The following is an 18919-nucleotide window of genomic DNA, read 5'->3' on the forward strand; positions in this document are numbered from 1 at the left end:
AATGAAAGTTTCAAATCTGAATTCAGTTTAGGAACAACCTTGTTGCTCATCTCAGAATGTTCTCTTGCTGGTTTCTCACTTTTACCACATGCATGATAGAACATTCCGTGTAAACTCACCTCCCATCAAACAGCCGGCCATACCCAGAGGTGGCCCATCCTTATCTTTTGGTTTGTTCAATCTCAGCCTCTCCCCATCATGAACACTGGAAACTGCACAATTGATCTGGCAAGAAAAACTTCCACTGTGGGGAAGACTTTCAGAAAGGATTTAATAAGAAAAAGGCACAAAATGAAGCTGAAGAAATTACAGGGATAAAAAAGCAGGAAAAGTCCATCCTGGCCAATCAGTGGGAAGTTATACAGAGGAAATTTGTGAACCTTTTCCCACTTGCCGTTGAATTTCCTGCAACTTCTCACAAATTCTATAAAAACACCTGCTTTGTCTATCTACCAGGCAGAGACTGTCTCTGGGCATCATGCCAAAGGAAACATTTCTCAGAGAAAAAGGCAAAGCTTTTCCATCATCACAAGGTTATTTTGTCCAATCACATTGTTCTGATACTGATCTCCTAGAGTCACCGTGTCCCACATCATCGTAAGTTGTGTCTCCAGGAGGCAGGAACGGGGTTTCCTTCTCCATCCCAGAAACACCTTCATTCCTTAGTGAGTGCAGATTCCAACCTGAAAATACCAAGGGAGACACATACAGTCAGTGGATCCATTTTATAGCTAGGTCTGGCTGCATAGCAAGGGTGGAGTGCACTCTGCAGTATGGGTTAGAAAATGTTCCCTCTTAATTCTTCTGATGGGTTCATGACAAGTTTTAATCCATCACCTCTGTACGTATTCTGGAAGTAAAACCCTTGGTTTCCAGACCATTTAAAGGTGCCAAGTGACAACTGTATTTACCTGTCACTTCATGTACAAAACCCAATCACTTACGAGCAAGGAGCTCTTAGTTAAGGACATTGTATAATTCACTCTGCCCTAACAACAAACATGAACACATAATTCTTATCAAGTACGAAGCAATGCACATTTCATCACCACTGCACCTCCTCTGGGGTGGCTGGTGGTGTCTCTGCTGAGGACACAATGGGGAGGGGAGGGGAGATATTGGCCAAGGACAATGGGCAAATGCCCAACTTTTACAGGAAGCGTCACAAGCTCTTTAACATTTGCGCAGCATTAACAGGACTTTGGTTTGTAAGATTCTGCCCAAAAGATACACGCGCAGTAAATTGGTAGCAATCCAGTCATCCAGGGTGTGGCAGCCACACAAGGATTTGAACCTAGAGATTGAGGGATCTTGCTGGTTTGATCATGAAATATCATACAGCAAGGACTCCACTTTTCCTGTCACCATTGCAGGCACTGAAGCCTCTGCTTAGAGGGAATGAAAAGAAGAGAGAAGGAGAGTTTTTCTCACAGGCACTGGGTTGGCCAGGTTTGTTCCCTTGCTGCGTACCTCACATTTCCAGCCCTCCCACTCTGCAGAGACAGTGTGAAGTGCAAACTCACCTGTTTGTGAATCCCCGTTCCTGTCACTCGCCTCAGTGCCTTCCTCATCATTCTGCCCCAAGCCAGTGTCACCTTCAGGGTCAGACACTTCTCTGGCATCATCATAACCATCCCCTGGGACATCTCCAGGCAGCGCAGGGGCATCTGGTGTGAAGATGTGAAGTAATTAAGAGAATATTCACAGTGAAGATAGAAATAATCTACAAGCTGCAGATGCACCAGCCTCACTGGTCCCTGGGGATCTCTCAGCACTTCCACCCTCAGGACGGGAAGAGGAGCCCTCCCCTGGAACCCTTCGACTGGGGGATTTCACATATCACACTGATTTGATACATTTCAATTGCTGATTGAGTGGATCCTAGAGCTCCCAGATGACGAGGCAGAGGGGGAGTTATAGAAAGAGGTGACTGGGGTCTAGTCCAGAGGGATTACTCCACAAGGCATGTTATTATCATAATTACAAATTTAAATGACTTGGAATTGCCCAGAATTTGTTCCCGGCTTCCTAAACTTGACATTTTTAAGATAATGTCTTTTCAGTGTGTTCTCCTGATAAAGTTCACCCCATAAACTGCCATCAGTCTCCAACCTACTGACACCACTGGGTGCTGAGCCAGCTAATAAGGGTGGGATATGGGCCCTTGGGTTTAAAATCTCCATATCCCACCCACCCCCTGTCACAACGTTTCTCACACAGGTGTATATAAGCTGCAATAGACACGTGTCAGGAAAGGCTGGCAAGGAACATTGCTGCACTGTAGAAATCTCTGCTTCGGTGAGTTGTCTTTACAAATAGTGAGTAACCTTAGCGCTCATGGCAGTGAGGGTCACAAATGCCCCTTCCATCCCTGCAATGGGCCTCTGTCATGACCTAGGACATCACACACTTCCCTACCCCTGGGCCTCCTCACAGCTCTTGTAATGCACCTGGTCATGTAATGCACCCAGCATTACAGCAATACACAATACTGGTGGGTGAACTTCCTGGTTTTCTTAACAAACCACTATTGTCCCTACTGGAAAATACAGTTAGTTTTTCGTCAGGGTGACGTTGCTTCCAGGAGGCGGATTCACTGCTCACCGCGGCCTTCTGGAGTCTGGGGGACGTCGTTCAAGGCAGGCTCCTCCACGTTATCGTAATCCAGCTGAGACCCCCTTGGGGAAACTCCCTCTGGAACAGCAAACACCACACTCAGCTCATGGCACCAGCAGCGTCTCTTCAGTGCAAGTAGCCCTTATAACTAGAGCTGTTTGTCATGGCACGTGAGAGGGGAAGTCGCAGGGGCCCAGGGTGAGAAGGGCACAAGTCAGAGAACTACAGTAAAACAGGAGTCCCAGAAATAACTCGGGGCCAATCCTGTCCCTGCAGAATCCAACAGCAGCTCTTTCACGTGTTTCCATGGGAGCAGGATCTGGGCCTGTGCTGAGATAACAGGTTGGAACACGGGCGCTGCCAGGCCAGAGCCGGCCTGTGTGAATCCAGCTGATCTCTGCAGACAGGTTTGAATTTTCCTGTTACACTGGGGAGGGGGAACCTCCCCTCTGCACATAGGCGCTGACTCCGTGGGTGCTCCGGGGCTCAAGCACCCATGGGAAAAAAATAGTGGCTGCTCAGCAACCAGGAGCCCGAGCCGGAGCGTGGAAAGTGATGAGTTCCGTGCTGGGAACAACTTCTGCCCTTGGGGCAGGGAGTTTGATTATAAACAGAGGCAGGGTGATGAAGAGAACAAAAGGCTTCTCATTAAATTTAATTTAATGAATTAAAGATAATTAGATCATAGAATCATAGAAGATTAGGATTGGAAGAGACCTCAGGGGGTCATCTAATCCAATCCCCTGCTCAGAGCAGGACTAACACCAACTAAATCATTCCAGCCAGGGCTTTGTGAAGCCGGGCCTTAAAAACCTCTAAGGATGGAGATTCCACCACCTGCCTAGGTAACCCATTCAGTGCTTCACCACCCTCCTTGTGAAATAGTGTTTCCTAATATCCAACCTAGACCTCCCCCACTGCAACTTGAGACCATTGCTCCTTGTTCTGTCATCTGCCACCATTGAGAACAGCCTAGCTCCATCCTCTTTGGAACTCCCCCTTCAGGTAGTTGAAGGCTGCTATCAGATCCCCCCTCATTCTTCTCTTCTGCAGACTAAATAACCCCAGTTCCCGCAGCCTCTCCTCGTAAGTCATGTGCCCCAGCCCCCTAATAATTTTCATTGCCCTCCACTGGACTCTGTCCAATTTGTCCACATCCCTTCTGTAGAGGGGGGACCAAAACTGGATGCAATACTCCAGGTGTGGCCTCACCAGTGCCGAATAGAGGGGAATAATCACTTCCTTTGATCTGCTGGTAATGTTCCTACTAATGCAGCCCAATATGCCATTGGCCTTCTTGGCAACAAGGCCACACTGCTGACTCATATCCAGCTTCTCATTCACTGTAATCCCCAGGTCCTTTTCTGCAGAGCTGCTGCTTAGCTAGTCGGTCCCCAGCCTCTAGCAGTGCACAGGATTCTTCCTTCCTAAGTGCAGGACTCTGCACTTGTCCTTGTTGAATCTGATCAGATTTCTTTTGGCCCAATCCAATTTGTCTATGTCACTCTGGACCCTACCCCTACCCTCCAGTGTATCTACCTCTCTCCCCAGTTTAGTCTCATGTGCGAACTTTCTGAGGGTGCAATCCATCCCATCATCCAGATCATTAATAAAGATGTTGAACAAAACCGGCCCCAGGACCGACCCCTGGGGCACTCCGCTTGATGGTGATCCTGAAAGCATTCCCAGGCACTCCAGTTAAAAGATAGGAAACAAAGGGGAGGAATAAATGGTCCATTTTCAAAATGGAGAGAAGTAAATAGTGATGTCCCCCAGGGGTCTGTACTGGGACCGGTGCTGTTAAACATATTCATAAATAATCTACAAAAAGTGGTAAACAGTGAGGTGGCAAACTGTGCAGATGATACAAAATTACTCAAGATAGTTAAATCCAAAACTGACTGCAAAGAGTTACAAAGGGATCTTACAAAACTGGGTGACTTGGCAACAAAATGGCAGATGAAATTCAATGTTAAATGCAAAGTCATGCACATGGCAAAATATAATCCCAACTATACATACAAAATGATGGTGCTTGAATTAGCTGTTACCCCTCAAGAAAGAGATCGTGGAGTCATTTGCAGTACTCTGGAAGCACTATGTTTCCAGAGTACTGCAAATTTATAAGAATCCTTCTCACGGTGCCTGTATCATCCTGAACTCATTCTCCAGCTTCAGAAGACTTAAACATTATTTTCAGTCATCAATGGGACAGATGCAACTGAAGAATGTAGCTGTCCTTAACATGCATCAAGACAATACCAGGGAACAAGATGTAAATAAGATTGGGATGTTAGTGAAGACAGCTTGTAGGTGATTGCAATGATTTTAATAGACTGTAATTCATGCGAAAGAAATTGTGTAGTTCACAACAACTGAATCATTATTAAAATAGTAAAGATACCAATGCTAGACACACTCAATAACTAGAATATGAAAGAAGTGTCTAAACATGCTGAAAAGAGCCTCCCGCAAAGACTGGCAGAGTGCTTCCTCCCAACACCCGCCCCCCAACACACACCTCTTTGAAAGCACCCACTGGGAAACCCAAAAGTCAGCATTTACATGTGGGAATTAAATCTCCTGCTGGGAGGTGACTGGCCTGATCCTTTGTGAGCTCTTGCTCACCACTAGCCTCTCAGGCAGCCCAGGGCTCAGCTTGGCAGCGCTCCAGCTTCTCAGGAGAACTGGCTCATTTGCTCAGTGTCTCCTCCCCCAGCCACAGGCTAAACTCCCACAGGGCCCAAATTCATAGACCCCCTTGAGAGCAGCTGGGTTAGAAATGCCACCCCATTTATAATTAGAGATGGGCCTAGGCCAGGAAGTTCACAACCAGGGTTTTACTTCAGCTTGATATAGTGACAGGTGCCAGCTGCAAAACTGAGATACGAAGCTGGGGTCAGAATCTGCAAATCCCCCCTCCCACAGAGTTCTGGTGGGTTCAGATCAGTGAGTTGGTCTGAGCCCATCTGTAATAACAACACAGGACAATCTTCCCCTCTCTTTCATGGGTGTAAGATGAGCCCTGCTGTGCACTGATGCCTGACACCCAAGGAAACGACCCCGTCTCCTCCAGCTCCTCACCTGGGGAGGTGACTGGGAGCCACTCAGAGGGATCTGTGCTCAGGAGATGGTCACATGTTTCCATCCTGAGATTCTGACAGAAATCCTGTTCAATGGGATTAGACCCGACTGTGTAAAATGGGAACCGTGTGAGGGGAAATGGCTGCGATTGCAGCAAGCGTCATAGAAATTCTGTTCTCTGCCCAGATTTGGGTCTCTCAGCCTAAGTCTACTCCTCCCCATTACCTTGTTCTGATCCAGGATCGTTTTCCCCCTCGCTGTCCCCGGTGTAATACTGCAGCTTCGTCACTGAGTCATCTGAATAGGAGACTGGAGAGACGAGAACCAGAAATTCATCAGAGTGAGAACAGCAGAACTGAGGGACTGGGAACACATCCGGGGCCTGGAGCGGGATTTCCAGTCTCAGTCTATTCCTCCTTCCAGAGAAGATGCTGAATCACAGCGATTCTGAGCGGTGAGAGGCTGACACACCGTTCCCAAGAGAAATCTCCATGTTACTGGGGTAAATGTGACTGAGGGGATTCTACAATCTGACCTGAAATATCCTGGGGTGAGCGAAGGGCACATGTCTGGCTGCTGATCCAGGGAAGTTCCACAATGGTCCTGGCCACCTCAGCCACAGAGGGGACTCCTCCTGCTTAAGGGTAAATATCCACCTCCCCCATGAATCAGTTGATCAGCTCTCCATGGTGTTTCCAGATTAGGCCAAGACAGGCCCAGAGCAGAGTCTGTGATTCACTCTCATTATCTTGGAAGTGGTGCTGGGAGATGCCCTGAGCATGTGCCCAGAGCCCCACCACAGCACAGCCCTGGGGCAGGATGTTCCCATCAGACATGGAGACAAAATGGCACAAAGGATAAAAGGGCCAGGACTCAAAGCCGTGAGGCTCTCCTGGGCTGATCTCTCTGCTCCGGGGTCAGGAAGGATCCCACCCAGCAGACCAGTGGCTGTGGTGGGAGGGGGACACAGAACATCCCCTGCCCCAAATTTCAAATTGCCAGAGCAATTTTCAAATGATAGTTTAGCCTGACCCCAGACAGTCACTTTCCTGACCCTTCACTGGTTACACTCCAAGACTGCAGGACGGGCACGGTGACATTAACTGTCCTTACAATTGAGGCTCGTAGAGCATGGTGGGAAGGGAGCCAAAACAAAACACGTTTGCCCCACCGCTTTCCAGAGGCCCTGTCCCTATCTTCCCCTTTTCTGAGGCCCTGCCCCCCACTCACTCAAGCCCCCCTCCTTCTCTCGTTCACTCTTCCCCACCCTCAACTCACTTTCACTGGGCTGGGGCAAGGGGTCAGGGTGTGGGAGGGGGTGAGGGCTCCAGCTGGGGGTGTGGACTTTGGGGTGGGATCAGAAATGAGGGTTTCAGGATGTGGAAGGGGCTCTGGGGTAGGGTGGGGGATGAGAGGTTTGAGGTACAGGAGGGGACTCTGGGCTGGGGTAAGGGGTTGGGGTGCAGGGGGGTGCAGGATGCGGGATCTGGGAGAGGGCTCAGGGCTGGGGCAGGGGCTGGGGTGTGAGAGGGGGTTTGGGGTGCGGGCTCTGGGAAGGAGTTTGGGTGTGGGAGGGGGCTCAGGGCTGGGAAAGGGGGTTGGGGTGCAGGAGGGGGATCGGGGTGCGGGCTCTGGGAGGGAGTTTGGATGTGGGTGGGGTTTCTGACCTGGGGGAGGGGGTTGGGGTACGGGAGGTAGTGAGGCCTCCAGCTGGGAGTGCGGGTTTGGGGTGGGGCCAAGGGGTTTGGAGTGCAGGATTGGGATCAGTGCTGGAGCAGGGGGGTGGGTTGTGGGAGGGGTGCATGCTCTGGCTGGGGGTGTGGGCTCTGGGTGGGGCCAGGGATGAGGAGTTTGGGATGCAGGAGGGGGCTCCGGGCTGGTGGTTTTCGAGTGCAGGAGGATGATCAGGGCTGGGGCAGGGGGTTGAGATTCAGGAGGGGGTGCAGGGTGCAGGCTCCAGGAGGGAGTTTGGGTGTGGGAGGGGTCTCAGAGCCTGGGCAGGGGGTTGGGATGTGGGTGGAGGGTGCAGGATCTGGGAGGGAGTGAGGGTGTGGGAGGGGCGTTCCGAACTGGAACAGGGGATTCGGGGTGTGGGATCCAGCTGGGCGGCACTTAGCTCAGGCGGCTCCTGGTTGGCGACACAGGGGGGCTAAAGCAGGCTCCCTGCCTACCCTGGCTCTGCGCTGTTCCCTGAAGGTCTTAACCCTAGGCAGAAGCATAGCCAGGTGACTCTGCGCGGTGCTCGCTGCCCGTGCCTGCAGGCACTGCCCCTGCAGCTCCCATTGGCCGTGGTTCTCAGCCAATGGGAGCAGTGGAGCTGGCGCTTGAGGCAGGGGCAGCGTGCGGAGCTTCCATGGGCGCCCCTGTGCCTAGGGGCCGCAGGGACATGCCAGACACTTCTGGGAGCTGCATGGAGCCAGGGCAGATAGGGAGTCTGCCTTAGCCCCGCTGTGCCACCGACTGGACTTTTAACGGCCTGGCCAGCGATGCTGACTGGAGCCGCCAGGGTCCCTCTTCGACTGGGGGTTCTGGTTAAAAACTGGACTCCTGGCAACACTAGTCTACATGAGTAACTGCTGGTCTCACCTCAGACGCTAGAGCTTGGCAAAAAACAGATGTTTTGGTTCTTTGGCAACTGTAAAAATAACAATAATAATACTACAATAAAAAAATGTTTTGGGTTGAGCCAAAAATGACTTTTTTGGAAATTTTGGCAAATGCAAAAGTAAAAAAAAAATGGTTTCATGTTGAATGAAACCATTTGATGTTCTTTTGGATATGTGGGTTTTTTAAATGGATTAGATAGATAGATAGATAGATAGATAGATAGATAGATAAAATTAAAGGAAATTTCTGATGGAAAAGTAATATCAAATTGAAAAAAAACCAAAATGTTTTCTTTAGAAAGTGTTGAAATGAAATGAATCATTCCGTGTGCATTTGGAAAAATTGGATGAAATCGACAGGAATTTGTGAAATGTTTCGGTGTCTCTGAATCTGCATTTTTCACCAAAACATTTCATAATGGAAACTTGTGCCCAGCTCCAGTGACAAGCTCACAGGGCTGAAGCTGCAGTGATTTAACTCTGGGTCAGGGCCTCCGATGGACATTAGGCCATCTAAGGGCATTAGATAGCTGCTCCCTGTTAAGAGTGAGACCCACAGACCTGAGCGACTGAACATCTCCTGCTTCTCTCTCATCAGGTTATAATCAATCTCCTCGTACACGGCCTCAGAGAAGGGATCCAAGGGTTTTCTGGAGCCTGAAAACAAAGGGCAGGGTTTGCACAGGGTCAGAGAAACCAGAGATGGGAAACACTGTTAGCTCATTCAGCCCCTCCCCACTGGGCCCAGTGTCAGCCTGAGCCCTACAGCACATTCCCACTGCTGTGTCCAGGCTAGATTTAAATGAGCCAGGTGACAGGGACAACGTCCCTCTCCACAGCATCCCTTTGATGATGGTTCCCAGGGCTAGACCACTGTCAGAGAGCTTCCTCACATTCATCTTAACTGTTCCCTTTTCAATCTCATCCCATTATTCCTGGTTATTCCCCTTTGGAGCAGCTTAAATAATTCTTCCCCCACACTGGTGTTTACACTCATCTGCAAAATGGTGATAACCGTTTTTTTTTCATCAACTTTAAGGCCAGACAGGACCATTAGAACATCTAGTCTGACCTCTTGTATAACACAGGCCACTGCAATTCACCCAGATACCCCTAGGTTTGAGCCTAAAGATGCACTTAGACTAAAGCATTTCAGTCCTCAGGAGAATAAACTCTTGTGTGCCACAGGTAGAAAACACGAGGGACTAACAGAGCCATCCCTTGGGTACAGCGAATCGGGGCGACCTCTCCGGACCCCGCGCTTTGGAGGCCCCCATGGGCAGACTGATTGGCTGGGGCAGTCGGTCCCGGAATTGACAGGTTGGTCCCGAAAGTGACGGATTTGTCACTTCCGCCCCAAGCCCCGCACACCCATAGGGACAACCCTGAGGACTAAGGTACCACCCATGCCCAAGGTCCCTACAATGGCAGGGAACTGACGAGGTGAGGGATGCCTAGATAATCCTGGCAGGCTCCATGCTTTAGAGGAAGATAAAAATCCCCCAAGGTCCCTTTTTGCCAGTCTGACCTGTGGCAAAATTCCTTCCTGACCTCAAAACTGGCAATTGGTTTGACCCTGAGTATGTGGAAAAGACACACCAGCCAGACAACTTAGAAAGAGGTTTCTCTATACCACCTCAGAGCGGTGGTCCAGTCCATCCAGTGTCACATATCCCTCTGTAGCTAATGTCTCATGCTTCAGAGGAGGGCAAGAAACAAAACAAAACAAGACGAAAACAAATATAGGGGCTTCCCCAAATCACTTCCAGACCCCCACGGGCGACTGGCTGAAGCCCAGAAGCATGAGATCCGATTAGAGTCACTGACTCCCAGGCTGCCCATGAGGAAGGCAGATGATTTCTGATACATTCAGTAAGTGTGAAGGAATTTTTTATTGTTTTCTATGTTTTCTTTCATAGTGACAGGTTTCAGAGTAGCAGCCTTGTTAGTCTGTATCCGCAAAAAGAAAAGGAGAACTTGTGGCACCTTAGAGACTAACAGATTTATTTGAGCATAAGCTTTCGTGAGCTACAGCTCACTTCATCGGATGCATACTGTGGAAAGTGTAGAAGATCTTTTTATATACACACAAAGCATGAAAAAATACCTCCTCCCACCCCACTCTCCTGCTGGTAATAGCTTATCTAAAGTGATCACTCTCCTTACAATGTGTATGATAATCAAGTTGGGCCATTTCCAGCACAAATCCAGGTTTTCTCACCCCCCGACACCCCCCACACAAACCCACTCTCCTGCTGGTAATAGCTTATCTAAAGTGACCACTCTCCTTACAATGTGTATGATAATCAAGGTGGGCCATTTCCAGCACAAATCCAGGGTTTAACAAGAACGTCTGGGGGGGCGGGGGGGGTAGGAAAAAACAAGGGGAAATAGGTTACCTTGCATAATGACTTAGCCACTCCCAGTCTCTATTCAAGCCTAAGTTAATTGTATCAAATTTGCAAATGAATTCCAATTCAACAGTTTCTTGCTGGAGTCTGGATTTGAAGTTTTTTTGTTGTAATATCACAACTTTCATGTCTGTAATCGCATGACCAGAGAGATTGAAGTGTTCTCCGACTGGTTTATGAATGTTAGAATTCTTGACATCTGATTTGTGTCCATTTATTCTTTTACGTAGAGACTGTCCAGTTTGACCAATGTACATGGCAGAGGGGCATTGCTGGCACATGATGGCATATATCACATTGGTGGATGTGCAGGTGAACGAGCCTCTGATAGTGTGGCTGATGTTATTAGGCCCTGTGATGGTGTCCCCTGAATAGATATGTGGGCATATCAGATAAAGCCGAGGGGGGGGGGGGGGACCTTTTGTAGTGATAATCAAGTGGGCCGTTTACAGTAACTGCTGGAAATGGCACACCTTGATTACCACTACAAAAGGTTCCCCAGCCCCCACTCTCCTGCTGGTAATAGCTCACCTTACCTGATCACTCTGGTTACAGTGTGTATGGTAACACCCATTGTTTCATGTTCTCTGGGTATATAAATCTTCCCACTTTATTTTCCACTGCATGCATCTGATGAAGTGAGCTGTAGCCCACGAAAGCTTATGCTCAAATAAATGTGTTAGTCTCTAAGGTGCCACAAGTCCTCCTTTTCTTTTTATGTTTTCTCTGTGATGCTTTTATCCTTCTAACAAGGTGCAGTCTGCTGAGAGAGAGCTGGGTGGTGACTTGGGACTGCTGGCAATTCACTGCTCATAGCCCTTGGGGAGAAAGCACAGCATGGGGCTGGCCTGTAGGCAGACTGGTTTGCTGGGGGTATCACAGTGGAAGGCAGGGGGCTGTGCAGCCTTAAAGCCCCCTGGTCAGTAGGAGGTGGGATGGGGGGTTCTACCCAGAGAAAGGTGATGGCTGGAGGCCCGAGGCCTGACTGGGCACTCCTGGAATGGATCACCGGAAGGTGGGGGGATACAGGTGCAGCTTCCCTGAAACTGTGACCCTCCCTAGCCAGTATCATCTCCAGATTTGATGGCTGGGGAGTTCCACTGACACCCTGACACCCTGCAGCCCCCCTGCTAATGCAGAAGCATTTCACACAGTGACACCAGTTAGGACCCACCTCTGCGCTGTGCCCTGGCACTTCGCACCTGCGCTCCCAGGATGATTAAGACCAGGCAGAGCAGGGCCCCCAGGATAATGCAGACGACCACGGGCACCGTGACTCTCCCACTGTCAGTCGGAGGGCGGCGCGGGGGAGCTGGATGGAAATGAACATGCAACAGGGAGAGATTATCCTGTGAGAGTCAGGGGGCCCCAGGGAGCTCCCCAATCACTCATTGCACAGCCCAGGACAGCAGGGTAATGGGCTGGGACACAGTCTGTGCACCATGAGGGAAGCTCACAGGCTGCTCTTTAAATCATTGGCCCTGCCCTGTCAGCTGGAGCCAACAGACAGGAATCCTCCTGCTCAGCAGGGCCTGCAGCTCCCACCCAGGTATCATTCGCCCTCAGATGTCACAGGCCATGGAAAGGAGCTCCTTCTCTCACGCTGCAGCTTGCAGCTCCTCCGCCTTGACCCAGCACCAGGGAAATTTAACCCTGGATGGGAGGAGGGGGATGCTTTACCTGGGGTACTCAGAGAATCTGTCCTCTCTGTCAGACCTGCAAAGGGAAAGGGAGAAGAGTTGGAGTCTGGAGCAAGGGGGAGGTGATGTGTTTGTTCCCTGGGGGAACCTCACCTCTGAGAGTCCCTGGGGGCACTGTGCAGCTGTCACCACCACAAAGTCCTTCACAGCAGCACAGGGCCTGTTTGTTAGTGATTTAGGGCCCACGCCCCTTGTGCTCTGTGCAGCAATGAGGACTCTAGTAACAAACCAGCACAGTGGGGCCTGTGATGGATGCAGGGTGCTTGTGGACTGATGTCTGAGCCAATCTGACCCGAGAAAGGATCCATCGCACAACATCCAGGATGCTCCAGCACACAGGAGATGGGAGGGCCTGGTCTGGGACCAAAGAGGGGTAGGGGGGGTTGATCCATCCTCCTACCTGAAAATTAAAGCATGTAGCAGAAACATCTCCTGTCACTCACCTGAGCAATTCACGGCAGCATCTTCCTTATGACCACAGTTACTCTCACCCCAGGGCTTGGCAGGACAGTCCCAGAGAGATGACTCTGTCCCTCTGCAATTCAAAGTCTCCACCCAGATGGGACCAGTCCCCTCGCCGAATGCAGCCTCGCCCGGGGCAGATAGAGCAGAGCCACAGCCCAGTTGTTTACACACAACGTTAGCATCCACCATGTCCCAGGAGTCATCACAAACCGTTCCCCAGAAGCCACGGTACCAAACCTCCACTCTCCCCGAGCATCTGTCCTCTCCTCCCACGACACGTAACTTCTCCTGATCTGGAAATGCAGAAAACGTATGTGTTACTGGGAGAAATGGGAAAGTCCTTCGGGACCAAGAGGGAGACAGTGAGAAGCAGAGATACCTGTGCAGCTTGTAGAGTTCGGGCATTCGACAAACAGGGTCTGAGGTGGTTTTGCTTTTTTTCCTATGGAGAGAAAGTGCAGAGGTGAATGCACTGGGCTGTGTGTGTGATGTGGGAGTAGAATTTATCTGTATTTTAACCCCCTAATTTCATCACTGTATGAACTGAAATGTGAACTCTGGGTCATTTAATACCTAATTAATTTGCTATTCAGCTGTTACTCAGACACACAGGACGACATGCACCTAGACTGGTGGGGAATTTCAGTCTTGACCCAAACTGCACAGCCTGGGCCCATCTCTGATTGTTGATCCCAAAAGGATTAATAACCACAGAGCTGCCTCATGACGGTCTCTAGGGAGAGGCTTTTCTTGGCTCTCAGAATACCTTACCTCACTGTGTAACACCGGTCTCTATTATAATGAATTGATTAACTTCCATGTTTGTTGTTAATCAGACAAATGCTTGTTCCTATAAAAGACCATTAAAATATGCTTGTATCTTGTGCTGAGAATTTAAACACTACGCTGAGATGTGAACAACAACAACACGTTCTCTCCTAACTCTTCAATTAATTGAACACATCACGTACACGTGTGTGCACACGCACATGCAGGTAGTTTCAGATTTACCAGTGCAAGAAATATGGGTCTCTTCTGCTCGGTTATCACATGACTTTGGATTCCAGGGCTCTGACGGGCACTGCCAGAGGGAGCTGTGCTGCTCACTGCATGCAACGTGGTCCAGCCATGTGGGACCAGAACCTGGTCCATATTCAAAGTCTCTTGCAATCTGCCCTCCGTCCCCACAGTTCAGCTGTTTGCAGACAATTGTTGGGGTGACTCCAGACATCGCATTGGAGCAAACGCTGCCCCACGTCCCATTGTAGAAAACCTCCAGCCGCCCAGCGCAGTCACTGTCGCTCACCAGCCTCAGATCTTTGAACTCTAGAAGGAAATGCAGAAAAGGGGATTTTAAATCATCTGATTCTGAAATGAACTGGGGTCTGAAGAGTGAAATCCCAGTGATTGCTAACAATTCTGTGCATCATTCTGCAGGAGCAACGGCTAGAGAACCACTCCAAGAGTAAGAGACTCCTTTAGACACTACAGGCCCCATAGAAATACCGTGGGCATCTCTGGAAGGCCACCATTTACCAGCAGCTACATACAGGTTGTAATAGATTGAGGCCCGAAAGGATTCTGACACTGGCAGGCCAGATGCCAGCTCTCGCCCAGGCTGCAGGCATTAGCTAAAACTGACCAGGTCACATGTATGTTAGTTTTGCTCAAAACATGTGTTAATCTTGTAAGACTGTATTTTGTGTTTAGAGTCTATGAAATGGCTGTTAGTTGCTGCAGGCATTAATCTCACTTGTAATGTCTGCGGTCCGTGCTCCAAGAAAATATGTAAATGTTGCTTTATAACTGAAAATGTTTGCTCTGAATTTGTGAACTCAGGCATGGGAATCTTCGCCCCCATCCATCCCCAATGACTATCAAAATCAGATGGGCCATCAAAGATTATCACAATTGGTTAATCGCCTTATCACACCCATGGAGAAATACATGCAGAAGGCCTCCTCCCATCGCTTTGACCCCCCTGAGTTACTCGCTCTCCCCCACCCTCACTCACTTTCACAAGGCTGGGACAGGGGGCTGGGGTGCAGGAGGGGTTCAGGGTCATGGCTCTGGGAGGGGGGTCAGGGCTGGGGCTTGGGTGTAAGAGGGGGATCGGGGTGCAGGAGGGGGTATGGGGAGCTGGTTCTGGGAGGAGGCTCAGGGCTGGTTTGGGGTGCTGGCTCTGGGAGGGGGCTCAGGGCTGGGGGTCGGGGTGCCGCCTCCCGCCAGGCAGCACTTACCTGTGGTGGCTCCCGGTCGGTGGCACAGAGTGGCAGGTTCCCTGCCTACCCATTAAGGCAGGTTCCCTGCCTACCCCAGCCCCACATCACTCCCAGAAGGGGCCAACGCGTCCCTGCAGCCCCTGGGTGTGGGGCCGGAAGGCAGCATGTGGCTCCACATGCTGCCTCTCTTTGCAAGCACCACCCCTGCATCTCCCATTGGCCACAGCTCCCCATTCTCACCCAATGGTAGCTCTAGGGGGCAGTGCTTGCAGGCAGGAGCAGCTCATGGAGGGAGACCCCTGTCCCCCTGCCTCCAGGGGCATGCTGGCCCCTGCCAGGAGTGGCGTGGGGCCGGGACAGGCAGGGGGCCTATCTTAGTGGCAGCCTCGCTGTGCCACTGGAGATCGCGATTGAGTGGGAGATGCTCTAGGATCGACCATCAATCACAATCGACCGGTTGGTGACCACTGGTCTAAGAGGACTGTCTGTGACCCCATGGTAGGCTTGATATAGTGACCCAGAAGTTCACATCTGTTACTGGTTTGGTGAAATCTAATTATAGAACAAAGCACCAGTTCGGGGTGTTGCTTGTTTTTCACAGTCTGCCCGGAGGTGGGCACTCAGAGCTGTGAGCCGCTCCAGACAGCATGACAGGGATGATGAGATCAAACAGTCTGACCTTCTGTAAAGCACCTGCATAGATCCCAATAAATGGAGTCTGACATAAGCATAGCTTCCAGAAATGCATCCAGTCTAGACAGGAAGACTACAAGAGATGCAGAATGCACCATTTCCCGGGTAGTTGGGTCTGATGGTTAATCACCCTAACCGTTAAAAAGGTGGGCCTTATTTCTGTTGTGAATTTGTCTGGTTTCAGCTTCCAGCCATCGACTCTTGTTCTGTCTTTCTCCATTAGATTAAAGAATCCTTCAGTAAGTGGTATGTTCTCCTTGTGAAGGAACTTATGCCCTGTAATCAAGTTACCTCTTGATCTTTCTATTAACCTGAACAGATTCAGCATCTTAAATCTCTCCCCATAAGGCTTTTATTCAAACAATCAGATCACTTTTGTGGCTCTTCTCTGCTCCCTCTCCAATTTTTGTGGGCATCAGAACTGGACACAGTATTCCAGTATCTGTCTCACCAGTGCCATATACAACAGTAAAATTTAGTCCCGACTCCTACTCACCTGTTCAAACATCTAAGGTTCTCATTAGCCTGTTTTGCCACACACGGCACTGGGAGCTCATGTTCAGGTATTTCTCCACTAGGACCCTACATCCTTTTCAGTCACTGCTTTCCATGATACAATCCCCTTCAGACACCTGAGACGCAGCCTTCTAACATTAGGGAAATCTTGCAATATCTCCAATACCTCTGGGAGGGAGCTGAGGACTTTCTAATGGTGACCTGGCAGGTAATTACACTGGGGAAAAGGAGGCAGAGACAGTCGGGGAGAGTATCACTCTCAGTGAGCTCCTTAAACATCTGCCCCCTCCATTAAATTGCCTGGTAACCAGGCTCAGAAGAGCATTCACAAACCACACCTGAGCAGAGAACTCCCGCGTCCTCTTTGTGTCTGCAGTTGTGCTGGCCCCAGCCCCCGGAAGGACACGCCCAGAGATCGGATTCATTCCCAGAGCAGTTCACATCGTCCAGCCAGATCTGCCCGGATCCTTGCCCATAATGAGCAGAGACAGTTGCATTGATGGCGCGTCCGCATCCCAGTTGTTTGCAAACAACATTGGAGTCCGGTAGGTCCCAGAAATCATCACAGACTGTCCCCCAGCTGCCATTGTAATAAATCTCCACTCTCCCGGCACAGCGACCTGCCCCATTCACCAGTCTGATCCGCCTGCTCCCTGCAGAGATGGATCCCAGCTGTTAATATGTATTTTCCTACTGAACAGACAATGTTTGTGAGATTTGGAAATGAATCACCTGAGCAAACGACACCGACGTCCTCAGCAATTCCTGCCTGGGCTGTCTCAGATGTGGAGTTGTCACAGAGAGTCAGACGAGTCTCATTTCCTCCACATCGGACACTTTTCAGCCCGACGGGGCCCGTTCCTCGCTCAGACTTAGGGGGGTTATAAGCTTTCTCAGCAACTCCGCACTGGAGCTCCCTGCACACCACGCTGGCATCATTCATGTCCCACTGGTCATCCAGCACTCTGCCCCACGCACCACGGAGGGAAATCTCAACTCTCCCATCACACCGGCTCTCTCCATTCAGCAGTCTGAATGATTCAGAGTGACCTGGGCTCAGGAGAGATGGGAAATACACTGAATAACACTCTCTCTTATACACTAGAAATAATGCACATGAAATCGTGGACTATTTCTCAATAAGAAGGTATAAGCCAGTGATCAGAGTGTGTCACCGTGTTAAAGGGAACAACCTCTGTCAGAAGACACTTATTCCTGTGAATCTATAAGTGGAAGGTGCTGCAAGGATTTTAAAACTCTGAGCTTGACACAAGGGCTTGCCAACGGACTCTCTAAATGAGTGAGCGAGGGAATTCCTGCAGATTACTGATTGGGAAAATAGTCTCTGTGTGTGGTGGTGGAATGGCTGCTGAGGTTTGTTGTCACTTTATCCAGGCTTAAATGCCTGGAAGCCAGTGAACGGTGTCTGCACAAGCACTTAGCAGGTGGGTCGTGAGTGATTTAGGCAAGTTTGCCTTGAGGGAGTTTGGCCAATGGAAGAGCAGGATTCACGGTGGTCAGGAACAGGTTATTGTTGGTAAATTCCCTTAGTTCCCTTTGATCTTTGCTTAGTAGGTGGCAACTTTCTTGGTTCACGTGGATCCAGTGCAGGAGCTCCTCGTGTTAGATAGTTCCTGGCACTGGTGGTTCTGACTGGAGCTGTCCCCTGAAATGTGGTGTCATCTCTGAGTCCAACGTGAGATTCCTGCTGATCAATTCATAGCACAAGAAACAGGTTGTGTGTGGGGCGGGGAAGGGGACATGCTTTGTTGGTGAATATTGTGACTCCCTTGGGATGTGAATCTCAGTCTTTGCGTGTGTCTCAGAATCCGAGAGTCCAACAGCAAGGTGGTAAGTTAGGAATTACTCCCCGAGTTCAGACCCAGGTGCAGCCAGGAGAGACTGGCATTGTTAAAAGACAACAGCAGAGTCAGTGCAGGGCACACCCACTGGCTGTGTCGGGTACAGTATGTACTAGTATGGCAACCTGACGGGTGCAGTGTGTGCGCACTGGATCCAAACAGCTCAAGGATCTTGGTAGCCAAATAACATTTCAAGGCTAAGAGTGAAATCCTGGCCCCACTGACGGCAATGGTAAAACCTCCGTTGACTTCAACGGAGCCAGGAGTTCACCCTAAGACTGGACCAGGAAAATGCCTGCATGCAGCTAGTGTAGTGCAGGGGTGTAGCCATGGGTGGTTGTGGCCCACCCAGTGATCATCCAGACCCGCCCAAATCAGGGTCGGAGCTCCCCGAATCCACAGCCTGGGACTCCCATCCCCAGCTCGGTGTCCGTCAGCCTGGCCTCATCTTTCTTCTGCCAGCGCCATGCACTGCTTCCCTGGTCTCTGACCCCAGCACTAGCCCCGCGGGGGGTGTGCCTCATGAGGGCAGGTCTGGGTGGGGCTAGTGCTGGGGCCGGAGACCGGGGCAGCAGCTCCCGGCACCGGCAGGAAAGGGATATGGCTGGGCTGACGGACACTGAGCCAGGGTCGGGAAGGGTGAGCAGAGCTTGAGACCTAGTGGGACCCCACTTTGCCCAAAAGACATGCCTAGGTGATCAGATGTCCCGATTTTATAGGGACAGTCCTGATATTTGGGGCTTT

General features: G+C 50.3%; 1 protein-coding gene across 18 annotated transcripts in view; it reads right to left on the reverse strand.

Annotated features, from left to right (window-relative positions):
• Nucleotides 1-254: 254 nt before the first annotated feature.
• LOC102941765 (scavenger receptor cysteine-rich type 1 protein M130-like) overlaps nucleotides 255-18919 on the reverse strand; it is a 72362-nt gene continuing 53697 nt past the window's right edge. For 9 of the 18 annotated variants that reach the window (XM_043537665.1, XM_043537664.1, XM_043537660.1 and 6 more), the window contains 12 exons: nucleotides 17046-17363; nucleotides 16652-16966; nucleotides 13894-14208; nucleotides 13262-13324; nucleotides 12861-13175; nucleotides 12398-12433; nucleotides 11892-12029; nucleotides 8868-8963; nucleotides 5926-6009; nucleotides 2605-2694; nucleotides 1524-1667; nucleotides 255-683 (listed from right to left, as the gene is read on the reverse strand). In XM_043537665.1, coding sequence (XP_043393600.1) covers nucleotides 535-683; nucleotides 1524-1667; nucleotides 2605-2694; nucleotides 5926-6009; nucleotides 8868-8963; nucleotides 11892-12029; nucleotides 12398-12433; nucleotides 12861-13175; nucleotides 13262-13324; nucleotides 13894-14208; nucleotides 16652-16966; nucleotides 17046-17363 — 2063 coding nt within the window. In that variant the 3' untranslated portion in view covers nucleotides 255-534. The remainder of the gene's footprint in view (nucleotides 684-1523; nucleotides 1668-2604; nucleotides 2695-5925; nucleotides 6010-8867; nucleotides 8964-11891; nucleotides 12030-12397; nucleotides 12434-12860; nucleotides 13176-13261; nucleotides 13325-13893; nucleotides 14209-16651; nucleotides 16967-17045; nucleotides 17364-18919) is intronic. The other 9 variants (XM_043537658.1, XM_043537657.1, XM_043537667.1 and 6 more) reach the window with 7 other exon arrangements.

Source organism: Chelonia mydas, unplaced genomic scaffold (genome assembly GCF_015237465.2).
Source record: "Chelonia mydas isolate rCheMyd1 unplaced genomic scaffold, rCheMyd1.pri.v2 scaffold_76_arrow_ctg1, whole genome shotgun sequence".
Classification (NCBI taxonomy): Eukaryota; Metazoa; Chordata; order Testudines; family Cheloniidae; genus Chelonia; species Chelonia mydas.